General features: G+C 36.0%; 1 protein-coding gene across 1 annotated transcript in view; it reads left to right on the top strand.

Annotated features, from left to right (window-relative positions):
- Nucleotides 1-1,887: 1,887 nt before the first annotated feature.
- The window catches only part of PDE7B (phosphodiesterase 7B), a 375,050-nt gene continuing 360,866 nt past the window's right edge, over nt 1,888-16,071 (top strand). Inside the window, exon 1 of the mRNA XM_004368891.2 lies at nt 1,888-2,295. Within this exon, the coding sequence (XP_004368948.1) occupies nt 2,275-2,295 (21 nt within the window). The 5' untranslated portion in view covers nt 1,888-2,274. The remainder of the gene's footprint in view (nt 2,296-16,071) is intronic.

Here is a 16,071-nt window from a genome sequence, read left to right as displayed (position 1 = left end):
CAGGTTCTTCTCCAAGTCTTTACCATCTCAGTAAATGATTAAGTCTGTTCTAGTTTCCTCAAGCCGGGAACCTTGAAATTATTCTTCATTCCTCTTTCTCTCACATCTCACAACTTCAAATCCTGACAACTATATCTACAAATACACACATATCCAAAACCTGGGCCTTTCACTTCCTCCACTGATTGCACCCAAATTCAAGCCATTATCACAGTGCCTTCATTATTGCTGTCCTTGCTTCTACCCTTGCTCCCTAGAGTCTATTTTCCACACAACAGTCAGAGAAATTATTTTACAATTTAAGTCAGATCACAGGCATTCCTCAACTCAAAACCCTCTGATAGGTTTCCCAACTTAGAATATGAGTCAACCTAGAATAGAGTCCAAATATTTTACATGGCCTACAGGATACTTCCTCATCTTGTCCCAGACATACCTCTGAACTCATTTTTTCTCTAGGGTCATTATCTTCCAGTCACCCTATTTCTCTTTTTACTCCTTGAACATACCAAGTATGAACATACCTTTTTACTGTTTCCTCTGCTTAGAACTCAAAGAAACCTATGACCTGCTTCTTCACTTCATTCAAGCCTCTGCTCAAAGTTACTTTATCAGAGTGCTTCCTTAACTATCCTACCTAAAATAGCAGGCACACAAACATTACTCTGTTCACTTACCCTTCTTTATTTCAAAGCCTTTATTATCATCTGAGATTATATATTTACTTCTTTTTGCTGCTTGTCTTTCCCTGTCTCCAGCATGTAAACTCCATGAGAGCAGATGCTGTTTTATTCACCACTCTGTCTTCAACACCAAAGATGATCCACAACAACTACAGTCTTTCTTAATCTCTAGATTAGAGATATAAATGCCTTCTTTCTCAAAGAGTCAATATTAATCCTTGAAAAAGAACTCTGGCCTTTCTTGAGTGTTGTTCCTACCTCTAAAACATTTTCTGTGTCCAGAGCAATGGAGAAATCCAATTGGTCATCCTGGGTCACATGCTCCTCTATAGTTGGGGGGTTGGGGGAGGAGACTATGTGATCCATAGGTAAAGGAAGGAAATTTCCCAAAAGAAAATAAGATGTTGTTAGCAGAATCCAGGAGGTGGGGATAGTATGGGGGAGACAGAAACAACAGATGGCCACCACGGAGATTTTCCAGAGTGCGAAGAGAAACAGGGATAATTTGGGGGCCCTGGATGAGGAAGTATCTCTAAATAAGTGTACCTTCATGTACTTTGGGAGAGAGGATACGCTGATACCACAGGCATGCCTGCAAGGCATTGCTGTGCCCCTGCTTCTTGAATGACTCCCTGTGGGAAGTTGCAGGAGGGATCTCCCTAGCATGGAAAATCCTGGACTTCACTACATAAACTGGAGGAAAGTCAGGGAAGCAGGGACCAGCTGCATAAACTGATATGTGATTTCTATTTTCCACCACACATAATATTGTTCACCAGCTCATTTGCACAAGTCTGCAACCATGGCCATAAAGATTAACTAACAACTCAGTGTTAGGTCAGGGAAATTAATTTAGCTCAAAAATAAGCAACAGCTGTGAAGTGGGCACATGTACGTATACACTCACATATGCAAAGAATATAAATCTTGCTGGTATTATTTAGTTCACAGTTTTCTGTTTGTTTTATGACTTCTTTTTTTTTTAATACACCCAACTGCAAGGTATTTTAAATTTTTTTAGTGTATTCCTGAATATAGAAAATGTTTCTTGGGTTCTCCAGAGAGTGGGGTGCCCAGGCTAACCACAGGCACACATTCTTCCCATAGTACAGTACTTTAAAATTAATAGCACATGCAGAGGAAAAACTAAATCCTTTGACGTCACTCCTGAAATGAGGAAGCATAAACAGAAAAGGCTCCACTACAGTAAGCTGCCAAAGTTGAAGCCGATTGGTCTCTGCTTTTCCTTGCCTCTGGCAACTGACAGCGCGCCCCAGCCTCGCAGGCCGGCTGCCTGCTCCCGGAGCCACTCAGAAGGTCTGGGCACTGCAGTAGGCTCGGCTTGGTCCCAGCCCTTGCCTGGGAAAAAAGTGGTGTACTCACCCAGAGAGAATCTTTCTACCTTTCCTTCTTTCTCGATCTCTCTGTGGGCTCTTGTGTTTCTTTCTTTTTATTCTTTTTTTTTGGACTTAATTATATTCCTAATCCTGGATGAAGTTGCTGGATTCTGCAGCACAAGTCTTCATGAACAAGCGGCCCCGTTCAGAGATTTCACGGCATTCAAAGGTCACAGAACTGCCACTATGGTTAAATGTCTTGTTTAATGGTTGAGGTATGTACAACAAATTTAAGCGGCAAGCTAATTTTTCTTGAGAGAGTGGAATCACGGAGAGATGGCAGGATTTTTATTTAAAATGAACCTGTACATATATATATATTTTTTTTTTTGCCTGTGATTGTTACTATAGCAACTAGCTTTTGAATTTCCTTCCTTTTTCTACGCGACCTGACTAAACATTATCACTTACCCTGAATTAACTGTTTGAAGGCAACAGGGTTTCATTCCAGCGGGTGTAATGAGAGACTCCGGGATTCTCAATGTACTTTGAGCCCCGACTAAGCAAGCCTTTTTAAATTTATTTATTTTATTTTGAATGCAATATTTCTTCTCTAATGTAAATCTTAGAGTTGAGTCATTTTTTATTTTTGGTGGTAGAGGATAGAAAATATGTTGGTAAAGGGATTGAGGAAGGTTATGGAAAAGAGATGAAAAATACCCCTTTTTTTTTTTTTTGAGCTTGTCATGTTGGTTGATATCAAACTTCAAAAGGAAAAAAAATTAGTAGAAAGAGGGGGAGAAGCTGGTAATGAGATTGAAGATGGACCAATCTCTAGAAAGTGTGTCAGAAAAAATATATTCAGTTTATCATCTTTTTATCATCTTATTTCATTAAAAAAAAAAATTTAGAATTTAGAAGTCAACAGGAGATGCAGGTACTGAGTTATATGACCAGTAATTTATATCTTTTTTTTTTTTTGAAGGAAAATAAAAGCCTCTTTCTTACCACTGTAAATTTTCTAATTATCTTTTCTATAACACTTGAATGCAGAGTAAGATATTTAGTTAGGGGTTTAAGTGATGGGGCCTGAGGGCTAATTAATGATCTATAGATTCTGTTCTTCCTGTGCTCTAGCCTGCGTGACTATGGAGTGTCAGAGTAAACCTCATTGCACAGGAAAGGAAGCATATGCATTCATTTACAGTAACACACTAAGTGCTGAAGGAAGCAGGGCAGTTGAGCCAGGGCTAACGTTGGCAACTTATTATTGTGTATTGAGGGGGATTCTTGCTAAAAATCTTTCTTATCCAAAGAACCAATTTTTGTAAAAGCAATTCAAGTGATACATGGTTAACATGAATTTCCCCTTCTCAAAGTTATACAATCGCAAATAAGGATTATTTGAAACCATTATTCTGTTTCCAAAATTTCTTACTTGATGTTTTTTTACAGTTTCACTTCTCAAGATCGATAATCAGAAATCTTTTAAAACCGAATCAGGTTAGCAGGGATATTAAGCAAGGTATCAAACATATAGTACATTTCAAAGGGTTAATAAAATTAACTGTGTAAGACTGTAACGTACCAAGTTAGGAACTGCAAAAATATTAGCTCTAAAATGCAGAGGCTGTGCTGTGAATGGACAATTGCTTTTCTGCAGCGCCTAGTGGGAAAACAAGGACTTTGTGTGTTGTAAATGCATAACCACAGCTCCTCCATTTCCTCTGCTTTATCTTTTATTACTGGCTGGTGAGACAAAGACGGGTGTCAGTAGTTGCATGTTGACTGACATCTTCTCTAGTAAAATGAAGTTGCTTTTTCTCTCAAGGAGAAGCCCAAAATTAACTACAGGCAGTCCCTGGGTTACCAACAAGATCCATTTCTGTCTTTAAGTCGAATTTGTAGGTAAGTTGGAACAGGTGCATACAGTTCTGATCTAGCCTTACTTCATCGCAAGAAGAGTCTCCCAGCCATTTCAGTTATTTGAAAGCTGCATGTGCAGCAAGTGAAGGTGATTGTGATGAAGAATTTGTTGCAAGTAGGGGTCGGTTCAGTCATTTCAAAGTGAGGGCAAATTTACACGACATTAAAGGGCAAGTACAAGTTGTCTGTAAATCAGATTCATAACCCGAGGACCTACTGTAGTTGCAACTCTAAAACCTGTATCCTTTTTATAACAGCTTTTACATGATACTTATAAGCTCTCTGATTTCAGAATATACTCACTTAATTGAACAACAGGAGACAAAACCAGTAGTGATTATATGTCTGCAAAATAGCTGGGAGAAACTTTTTTTTTTTAATCAAGTTACTTAGGGCAAGGATGGAAAAATCCAAGTTGTGTCAGGGACAGACATAAACTTAGGGAAAATAATTACACCCATTGCATCTTTTAATGCTCTCCATGACATTCAGCATAAAGCTACCCATTGTCGGTTCTCCATAAATACTTAGTTAAAATGTTTGATATTTTACTACTCTTCATATAGTGTAGATGTTAAATAAATTTCAAACATAACATTTTCAGCTGTCTTCGAAACATATTTTTGGGGTTAGTCCAGTCTGAAATATAATCTAGAAATCAACACATGAGTGGTACAGAGGAGGGCATTCCAAACTTTAACGCGTGTTATTTCAGCCAAAGAACGTCTTACTGCAAACAGATGCGAATGTAAAATGACCAAGTTTCCTCAGAGTGGGAATGTGCCACCTGGAAAATACCTCTGCCTGGTAATTAATCTTCCAAAGTCTAATTTGTTGTTAGCCGGGCTCAAATCACAGGGGAAGCTGCTTGTTGACTCACAGAACATAGTGTTGGAAGGAATTTATTAAGTGGTGAACTAATCCAAGCAAGACTAGAAGGGATTCCTTATATTAAAGAGAACTGTCCAAATTAAGTATCAGAGCAGAATTTAAGACATCTAAACGTAGAAGCTAACAGGTATTCTAAGTAGTTTAACTCGCATCGCTGAGGCAGGTAACTATATACAGAAATTCTTATCCAAAGAATTCACCTTTGTATGGATTCAGCTCATGTATCCAAAGAGGAGTCCAAACAGCTGAGGCACATGGCTGAGGAAAGAGGGTGATGCTTACTTGATAAATTGGCAGTATTTAATGCAGTTTATGTGGATACTTTTAGGGGGGATGGGAGAAGGGAAAAGGGCATGTACAAACCAAAATTGATTCAATACCTACCATGTTTCAGGCATTGTTAGTGATTTGAATGCAGAACACGAAATGTGTCAAAGTTCTAGTGTATAATCAAGGTGTTTATACTTTTCTACTTTCCCAAGAATCATGTAGGTATCCAAGTGAGCTAATTTCTATTTAGAGATTGATTGTGTTGTGTGTACTAAAAAAGGCAGCAGACAGAGATGAGAACCAGGGTCAGCAGCATCATTCAGATGCTGACTAGCTGGATGACTTTGAGCCACCCATTTACTGTTGACCTCAGTTTCTTCATCTGTAAAAGGAATTGGTTCTATTGGGTTATTTCTAATATCCTTTTTAGATACAACTTTGTCTAGTATTCTGATTATCAATTTGAGGGTTTTTTTTTTTAAAACACCATTTGTATATAAACATGAAAGTGTCAAATTTTTATTCATAAAAATATTACTGCATGCTTTCTACAGTCAAAGGTTGTGTCTGTTGAGGTATGAATAAAAAGATAGGTAAGATATGATTCCCACCTTCAAGCAGCTTACATTCTGGTAGAAAGACATATGAACAAAGGAGTAGTCTATGCAGAGTAATGGAAGAACAAAAGAAGGAGAAATTTGGAAGGGAGATGATGATGAAGGAAGACTACATAGAAGAGGTGACCTTATGTAACCTTAGAATTCAAGAACAAAACTTAATCTTATATCTTTATAGATATTTATGATGATGGTGATGATCAGTTGAAGATATTGTAGTTATTTTGAAATAATATATTTGTAATGGTGTTCTTAAAAAAATATAATGTTAAAGACAGCCTAAGTTTTCCCATAGGTCAATTAAACTACTTACAGGACTGAGATGGCTAATTAAATCAGTGCACTGGCATCTTCTTCTTCATCATTTGAGCTTAGAACCCCTAGGAGTTAACGCAAGAGTTCTTAGAGAGCTTGGACAGCAGCCCCAGGTCCCAGCAGCCATTTGGCGGAAGCAAGAAATGTTCACAAGCTGTGATGGGCTTGAGCATTGACACAATATGGTTTCATGGGAAATGCCCTGAGCATCAGAAACCTCGAATAGTGGCTCAGGACTTCTAGAAATTACCTGTTGGAATTAAAGAAAATTTCTTAAACTTTGGAGAGCTCTATTTCTTCATCTTTAAAATGAGGCCATTGGAATACTTCTAGGATGCCTGTTTCCTTTCCAAATTTTGTAATTTACCCTTATAAGATTAATATAGAATTCTTAGCATGCATTTGTTTTTATTCTCCCACCTCTCCCATCCCTATATCCACTACTTCTCTTTATAGTTTGCCTTTGCTGCATCACACAAATTTACATAATTTAAACCAAAAATTTTCCCATTGCCAAGAAAAAACAGAAACAAAGCAAGGTCTTGGATTTTGGAGAATTTCTCCCCAGAAAGACTATCACTCCCCTGGGAAGGTCCCCCAGTCTTGCCCCAGTTCTCTCACAATGGGTTGATGTGCAATCTCAGGGCTGTAGCATTCTTTGAGTAAAGGGAAATGTTTTGTGTTCATTGTAACTGGGTACTTCAAGACTACAGAGCAGATGTCTTTTTCCTAAGTGCCAATCACTGTCCTAGATTTTCTATATTATTTTACTGAATATATCCTCAAGTCTAACTCTGGTTTCTTTGGAAAATAATTGAAAACATGTTGGTAGCTAAATTGGGGATTCTGAGAGGAAAATGTTTTTTAGATCATCCATTTAGTATCTGCACTGAGACTTCACCCAGGTAGCAAAGCCTTACCTCACCCTTGCAGTAGGATTTGATGCAATTCATTTGCTCTAATCCGGAGACTGATGGGGTCCTATGTGGTCCAGAGCATTCCAGCTACCATCTCCTCTGAGTGAGGGTTTATAACAGCTCAAGTATGGAGAATAAGGGGCAGTGTTTGTATTTCTAAAAATGATATGACACAAAAAAGCATGGATATCTATTAAACAATATATAATTCTTAGTTATATTGCTATATAAATACCTCAATATTTTGAAATTTTAAATCCTTTCATAAATATTTTATAGATTTATTTGCATATAGTATAGAAATACAAAAATAGTCAATATACCAGTAAAGAAAGTTTGTCCTACAAAGTTCCTTCCTTTCCTTCCTTCCCTTTCTTCCTTCCCTCCCTCTCTCTCTCTCTTTCCTACTTTATTCCTTTCTACCTTTCTTTCTGGTATTTGTAAGGAGAAGATGGAAAAAATAAAGTTTGGTAATGAGATTTTGAGGAATTTTCCTTTTTGAAAAAACAAGGTCAGGTTCGTTTTCGTTTTTGCTTTCTGGTGGTTGGTGAACTCACATAAAATGTTTCATCAAAATTGCTGTTCAGATTTTTTTTCTTATATATACCCCCTGTGTTTTACATTGTCATAATTAACATATGAATAATAAATACAAAAAGTTTCCTTTCTATAAGATAAAAATCTTCATAAATAGCCCACTGTTTTATACACACAAGAAGAGGATTCTATTCAAGAAAAGAGTTTATACAATACTTAATATATTGAAGGATATTTAAGAGTTTTGAGCTCTAAGAATCTCCTTTTTCCTTGATAGGAGATAGGAGACCAGGGTTAGTCTGATATGGGTGTATGTTTCCATGGGTCCAGATGTAGGTAGATATGAGTAGGCTCCCATGTGCCTGAGTTGGTCAAATCTTGATATCTAATGCTACCAAGTAGTCAATAATTTACATACTCTTTGACCTTAGCAAATCATAGTGTAAAGACATATATGTTTATTTTAGCATAGTTTGTAATATAAAAATAATCAGAAACTGCCTGAACCCAGTAGTTGGTGAATTATTAAATACATTATTTTAAATAAATAAAATAGAATACCACATAGTCGTTTAAAAGAATGAGGTAGATCTACATGCACAAATCTGGAATGATTTTCAACCTGTATTAAGTTTTTAAAAAAGATATGCTATAGTAGCATTCATATAAATACATACATACATTCACACACACTAATAGAAAATTTCTGGAAATATACACAAGAAACTTAACAATGGATGCCTCTGGGAGGAGAACTTGGAGTATGGGGTAGGAACAAGATTTCTTTTCATGTATACACTTTAGAATTATTTGTCTTCTACCCTTTGTAAACTTATTACATTTATAATGGAAAAAATACTGACATTTATTTGTTATCTTGTAATATTTTGAGAGAAAAATATAGAAGGTAAAAGAAGAAAGAGTTCTAAAGTTTTTTGATTCCTTCATTAGCTTGTTCCTTTGAGCCTTACTGAGTTTCTCCCACGTGCCATTCACACTGCTAGAGAGCACAGTGTGGCCTGGAAACAAAAGTCCTGGAAATAAGGACATAGATGGTTCATCACTCCTGCCTGAGTAACTTTGAGTCAATCATCCCTCTGGGCACCAGTTTCCACACGTATAAAATGAAGGGCTTAGTTGAGCTCAGAGTTCCTTCCAGCTCTGATGTGTGCTAAAGCAGCTTATTGGTTTCTTGCATGCCCAACCATTTGGGATCTTTCTCCACAAACTAAATGCAATATTTTATTGCACACTTTAACTAAACTTTGTTTCAGAATTGGTTTGGTCTAATTTTTCAAATTAATTAAATATGCAAAATATATATTTATGCAACTAGTGTTTTAAGGAACCCATACCCACTCCCCTCAAGTCAATTTGACTCAGAGCGACCCCAAAGGGTTTCCAAGGCTGTAAATTTCGATTCTAGCAGACTGCCACATCTTTCTTACACGGAGCCACTGGTGGTTTCGTACTCTGGACCTTTTGATCACTTTCAACCACTGTGCCACCAGGGCTCCTTAGTGTTTTAGGAAACCACATATTATTGATAGAACTTTAAAAAAATAAAAATATACTCGATATCATTTATTCAAAAGATGGTAGAAAACGTCCTTTATATTAAGACGTGTAGTTGGTGGAGTAATACTAGCAACCAATGCTTTTTCAATTTGAATATGATTTATACATGTCATGGTTTTTCAGGAGGGGGGAAGAAAAACTTTCATTTCCCTTTCTCATTATGGCACTTGCCAGCTGTATCCAGTCAGATGAAAGAACTCAGTCATTCCAAAAGTGTGGAAAGCATTCTCATAAAAGGAGATGCTGCAGTAATATAGAGGTCTAAAGAATGCCTTGATTTAGAAAAGGTCATTAAATCTTAGAAAAAAAGTTGTTTTCTATGTGATAGAAATATAGTTTATTTCCACGTCTTTAAGACAAGTGTTCCTGCTTTTTCAATTCAACTAACATTTAATTTTAATTTGTTTTTAGTTTTATTTGGAAAATGTAAGCATTAGTCATTTTACTTACTGAGTAATTTTTATTTTCTATTTTTCCAGACCTATGTTACTCTGGAGTGGAGAAGAGTCTTTGAGTTAAAATAAAACAAAAGGGATAAACATAAAATTGTTAGGAATTTGTGTGATAGCAGTTTTGAATGGCCAGAAGCAACATTCTAAACTTTTCTAAGTATGTTTTAGTCATTGAAAAACCATTAAACATTATAAAAATAATTCAGTGGCTTACAAATAAAATAATTGAGAAATACTGTCATCTCTTTCATTGACTATGTTGCCCCCAAGTGTCCATGTATGGGTGCAAGAGAGAGCACGAGAACAAAGCCCTTCTCGAACTTGTAGACAAGTACATACAAAACCTTTTTACACAGTATACATATCTAAACAACAGTGATTTGGAGAACATAGGCTATTTAAAAATATAGTCTCCATTAGTTGTGAATCTTTCAAAATGAAATAAATACGTTTATTGAGTTATATAATATATATATTATTAAGCAATAATATATAATTTTTAGAAATTCAGTTTGAGTATTTTATGTGGAGTGAGAAAGGGAAAACAGAAAGAAAAAAAATGAGTATCAAACTTTTTTCAAGGAACACTGAACACTGTAACCTAAAGCCCTGAGTTCAAGTTCTCGAAGCTAGTCTTACTGAGAGTGGTATTTTGGGCAAGTTATTGAACATTTTTGGCTTTCAAGTCTCTAACATGTAAATTGAAAGTGATATATTTTTAGGTCCAAGACTTCTAGGATTTACTTAGTTTGCAAATGGACTGGCTTTTATACCTAATTAGGAGCTCAGTTAGTTCATAACAACAATGCAACGCCCCTTTATTCTCAGAACCTTCTGTTAGGTTAGGATTGGTTATTCCCACTTTAAAGACAAGGAAATTGAGAGTCCGAGAAATTATAACTAATAGAATTAGGATTCAACCCCAGCTTTTCTAATGATGATTTTTAATTGTTTTTCTATGTTGCAAATGAGTTATGTTTAAAATCCATCTTTAATCATTGTGATCATGAGTTAAAATTTTTTTAAAAATTTACACAAAACAAAAATATCTGTTATAAAAGTGGTAAAAAGCAATCTACTCAATATATTTGTGTTCAAATATATATATATATCTTTTACATTCAAGTAAATAAAACCTTTGCTGTTGCATCAAGTCGATTCTGACTTATAGCGACCCTATGGGGCAAAGTAGAACTGCCCCATAGGGTTTCCAAGGAGCAGCTAGTGGATTCAAACTGCTGACCTTTTGGTTAGCAGCCAAACTCTTTTTTTTTTTTTTATTGTTATAATTTAAGTGAAGGTTTACAATTCAAGTTAGTTTCCATACAAAAATTTATACATACATTGTTATGTGACCCTAATTGCTCTCCCTATACTGTGACAGCACATTCTCTTCTTTTCCACCCCTGATTTCCTGTGTCCATTCAACCAGTTCCTGATCCTCTCTGCCTCCTCACCTAACCTTCAGGCAGGAGCTGCCCATTTAGTCTCATGTATCTACTTGAGCTAAGAAGCACACTCTTGATGAGTATCATTTTATGCCCCACAGTCCAGTCTAATCTTTGTCTGAAGAGTTAGCCTTGGGAATGGTTTTAGTGCTGGGTTGACAGAGAGTCTAGGGGCCATGCTTTCTGGGGTTCTTCCAGTCTCCATCAGACCATTAAGTCTGTTGTTTTTACTAGTAGTTTGAGTTCTGCACCCCACTTTTCTCCTGCTCCATCAGGGACTCTCTGCTGTGTTCCCTGTTAGGGCGGTCATTGGTGGTAGCCGGGCACCATCTAGTTCTTCTGGTCTCAGGCTGATGTAGTCTCCAGTTTATGTAGCCCTTTCTGTCTCTTGGGCTAATACTTTCCTTTTGTCTTTGGTGTTCTTCATTCTCCTTTACTCCAGGTGGGTTGGGACAAATTGATGCATTTTAGATGGCCGCTCGCTAGCTTTTAAGGCCCCAGATGCCACTCACCAAAGTAGGATGCAGAACATTTTCTTAATAAGCTTTGTTATGATAGTTGACCTAGATGTCCCCCTGAAAGCATGGTCCCCAGAACTCTGCCCCTGCTACTCTGTCCCTCGAAGTGTTTGGTTGTATTCAGGAAACTTCTTAGCTTTGGTTTAGTCCAGTTGTGCTGACTTGCCCTGTAGTGAGTGCTGTCCTTCCCTTCACCTAAGATAATTCTTATCTGCTGTCTAGTTAGTGAATAACCCTCTCCCTCTCTCCTCACTCTCGTAACCATCGAAGAATGTTTTCTTCTGTGTTTAAAACTTTTCTTGAGTTCTTATAATAGTGGTCTTATACAATACTTGTCCTTCTGTGACTAAATTCACTCAGCATAATGCCTTCCAGATTCCTCTATGTTATAAGATGTTTCACGAATTCATCGTTGTTCTTTATCTTTGCATAGTATTCCATCTTGTGAGTATACCATGGTTTGTTTATCCATTTGTCTGTTGATGGGCACCTAGGTTGTTTCCATCTTTTTGCTATCGTGAACAGTGCTGCAGTGAACATGGGTGTGGCAGCCAAACTCTTAACCACTGTACCACCAGGCCTCCCTCAAGTATATAGAGGAACAATATTGTTTCATTTTAAATGTATTCACAATGGATGAATCTGACCCTTCAAACTCCAGGAGTTTTGCTCTAAGAGGCAGTATAGTGTAGAATCTGGCACTATTCTATATCGTTCAGTTATTAGCTGTGTGACCTGACCAAGTTACTTAATCTTTCTGGGCCTCACTCTCCTTATTTATCAGATGGTGGTGTTTATAATATCTGCATCATAAGATTGTTGAGAATATCGAATGAGTTTTATTTGTAAAGTGTTTAGAACAGTATGGAAGATAGTACACATCATGTGAGTGCATCAGCTGGTATTTGCTAAGAAGTTTTAAAAATTATTTCTTTCTGTTCTGAGTACAGCGCTGTTCGGTGCTTAGGCATTTAAGAGAAAAATAATTTATTTTTAACTTTCTGTATTGAACTATAGTACAGAGCAGAAAAATAAGTAACATAAATGTACAACTCAATGACTTATCAGACGTGAACCTCTGTGTAACCATTATCCTAGTCAAAAAAAACAGAATAATATTACATTCTTGGCACCTCAGAAAGTCCATCATACCCTCCTGCATTTTTTCACTCAACATTATATCTTGAGATTTCATTAGATGGTTGAATTCAAGTGTATTTTGATCATTTTCATTGTTGCGTTTCATTACCTGAATACAAAATAATTTATTTACCCATTTTACTGCAGCAGAAAGTTTGGGTTGTATTTATTTTTTAATATTATTACTGTATTTTTATGCAAATAATGCATGCCTTCCACATTTGTTTGCCAACCACGCCCTCCCCCTCACAAGGTATTTTCGTGAATAAGCTAATTTTTTGTTACAGCAACATGTAAAAAAAAATTGGCATAGTGGAACTTATGAAAATATCTCACAGGAGGAGGGTAGAGTTGGCAAACCAACGTAGAAGGTATGTGCTATTCACATAAAAATATGGTAATAACACTGAACTGAGTATTCTTGTACCTGTCTTTTGATCACATGTACATGATTTTCTGTTGAGTATATACTTAGGAATAAAGTTGCTGGGACACTTACTTTTAAATTTATGTTCAGTTTTAGTAGAAAATTCAAAATTTCTCAAAGGAGTTAAAATAATTTACACTCCCACCAACAATATATAATAGTTCAGTATTCAACTGCTCTACTTACTCATTAACTCTTACATCTTAGCAATTCTGGTAGGTGTGTAGTGGTAGCTTACTGTGGTTTTAATTTGCATTTCCTTAATTACTATTGAGTTTGAGTACCTTTCCACGTGTTTACCAGCCATGTAAATGTCCTCTTTGTTAATTATCTAATCAAGTTTTTTGTATATTGATTTGTAGGATTCTTTATATATTTTTGATACTGCAAAGTCAAGACCCCTCAAGCAAATCCTATCCTCATCCCCAGTTGTATCAAATCAGGCCAACGAGGCTAAGATCATCCACCTCTGATGTTAAATATATGGTGGATAATAAATCCTACTCCACATGCCATCTGCGTCCTGTGGAAATCTCGGCTTCCCTTCTCTGGTCAGTTCAGACCCCTGCTGCCAGCACAGCCTTTTCTCTCTCATACCCATTTACCCAGGACTAGGTGACTGGGTACCAACCCCTTCTGTCTCATCACCAATTTACTCAGGGTTAAGTGAGCGGGTACTGGCCCCTTTTTCTCTCTCATTGCCATTCTCCAGCGACTAGGTCAGTGGGTACCAGCCCCTTCTATGTTTCTTAGGTCTAGATAATCTGATGGAATGACTAATAAACTCTAGGGAAAGGGCTGTCTTTAATCTAGCAGAATAAAGGATACAAAAACATAGGGTGAATTCCAGGAGGAGTCTTGGCACAGAGCTTCCATGTCCCCAGAGCAGAGCAGATATTCGCTTTCACCATCCAGAAAGCCCAACTGAGCCTCCTTCTTCAAAGACTTTTATTGGCCTCACCATCTGGCCATGATAGATTACATCATGCCTTCTGAGGCTTAGTTACCATCAGGCCCCCAGGTGGTCTCTCTTAGTCTGGCCAGCCCCCACTCATTGGCCTCAGGTGTGGTCCAGCTCTTAGGCATCAGGACCAAAGGCCAAATTGTTTACTGCAAGAGAGTTCCACACCTCGCAGATACCTTGATTGTTATGTATGTTGTAAATATTTTCTCCCGTTGGTAAAATCTCCTGATTTGTTCTTCTTTTTGAAGATCATCTTGGCCATTCTTGGTTCTATGCATTTCCATATAAATTTTAGAATTAGCTTAAGATTCCCCCCACCACCACCAACAACAAAGAAATACAAACATTTTAGATATAGACCATTTTGGGAAGATTGATATCTTTTTGGAGTCTTCCAATCCATGAAGTTAATATGTTCCTCCCTTTATTTAGATCTTCATTAATTCCACTCAGTAATATCTTCTAGTTTTCTAAGTGGTCATTTTACACACTTTTTGCTAGATTTCTTACTTGGCATTTAGTATTTTGATACTATTTTAAATGGTATCTCTTCTACTTTAATTTTAACTTTTTGCTACTCATACATAGGAAAACTCTTTTGTATATCAGTTTGTTATCAGCAACTTTGCTAAACTCACTTACGAATTCTAATAATTTATCTGTGAATTCTTTTGATTTTCTAGGTAAGTAAGCATACTGTTCAATAATATTGGTAGTTTCTTCTTTTTCAATACTGATAACTTTTTTGTCTTATTGTACTGGCTAGGATTTTCAGCAAAGTGTTAAAAGGATGATAGTAGGGGACATTGTCTTGTTTTTAATCTGAGGGAATCCTTTCAACATCCACCATTAAGTATGATATTCTCTATAATGTTTAAAAGTTTTATCATTTAATGAAAATTTATCAAATGCTCTTTCTGATTTTTTCATATGATTTTTCTCTATTATTCTAATAATATGATGATTAATTTTGGAATATCATATCAAACTTGAAATCCAGGAATAAACCCAACTTGGTCAGGACATACTGTACTTTTTTTTAAAATCTTGTATTACCCTGTTTCTAGATTTCTAATAATTTTTAGGATTTTGAAACAATATTAATGAAAAAGATTGGCCTAAAATTATTCTTTCAGGTAATGTGCTTATCAGAGTCTACTAACCTCTGCAGTTAGTTAGAAAATAGTACCCTTTTTGAAGTTTTCTGGAAGAGTTGGTAGAATTCACAAATAAATCCATCTGGGCGTGGAATATTTTGTGGGCAAGTTTTTAATCACAGTTTTAATTCCAGTAATTTTTATAGGCTATTCAGATTTTCTGCATTTTTTTTTTTTTTTTTGGTCAGTTTTGGTAATTTATGTTTTCCTAGGTTTTATCTATTTTGCCTAAATTTTAGAATTTATTAGCATAAAGTTGTTCATAATATACCGTCATAATATTTTAATATTTATCTCCCTTTTTATTCTTGTTATTAGTTATTTGAGCCTTTTCTCTTTTTCTTTCTTCTTCTTCTTTCTTTTCCTTAATCAGTTTTGCTGGGGTGGTTATCAATTTTATTAGACCTTTCAAATAAACAAATTCTGGTTTTGTAAACACTCAGTATGTATGCATGTGTAATAATATTTTTCTTTTTTCGTTTCTTTGGGTTTATTTGCTGAGGTTTTATTTTACTATTTGCTTAAGATATTAGTTTGGTTCATTAATTTGCAGGCTTTCTTCATTTTAAACCGATATATTTAAAACTATAAATTTTCCTTTCAGTTTCTGCTGCAATCTATAAGTTTTAGAATTTAGTTTTTCTAATATCATTCCATTAGTTAGTTCAAAATAATTTCAATTATAATTTGTTTTTTAATATATAGATTATTTAGTAGTTCATTTATTTTCATACATGTGGGGATTTTATAATTATCTTTTTGTCATTGTTTCCTAGTACACACTCTCCTCACTTATCAACATGGTTAGGTTCCAAAGACTGGGTCATTATGCAAAATTGGCATTATGCAAAAATGGAGGATGATGATGACATCAGATCACAAAATGGAGGATGA

This window comes from Trichechus manatus, unplaced genomic scaffold, assembly GCF_000243295.1.
Source record: "Trichechus manatus latirostris isolate Lorelei unplaced genomic scaffold, TriManLat1.0 scaffold00002, whole genome shotgun sequence".
Lineage (NCBI taxonomy): Eukaryota > Metazoa > Chordata > Mammalia > Sirenia > Trichechidae > Trichechus > Trichechus manatus.
This window is presented reverse-complemented; position numbering and strand designations above follow the sequence as displayed.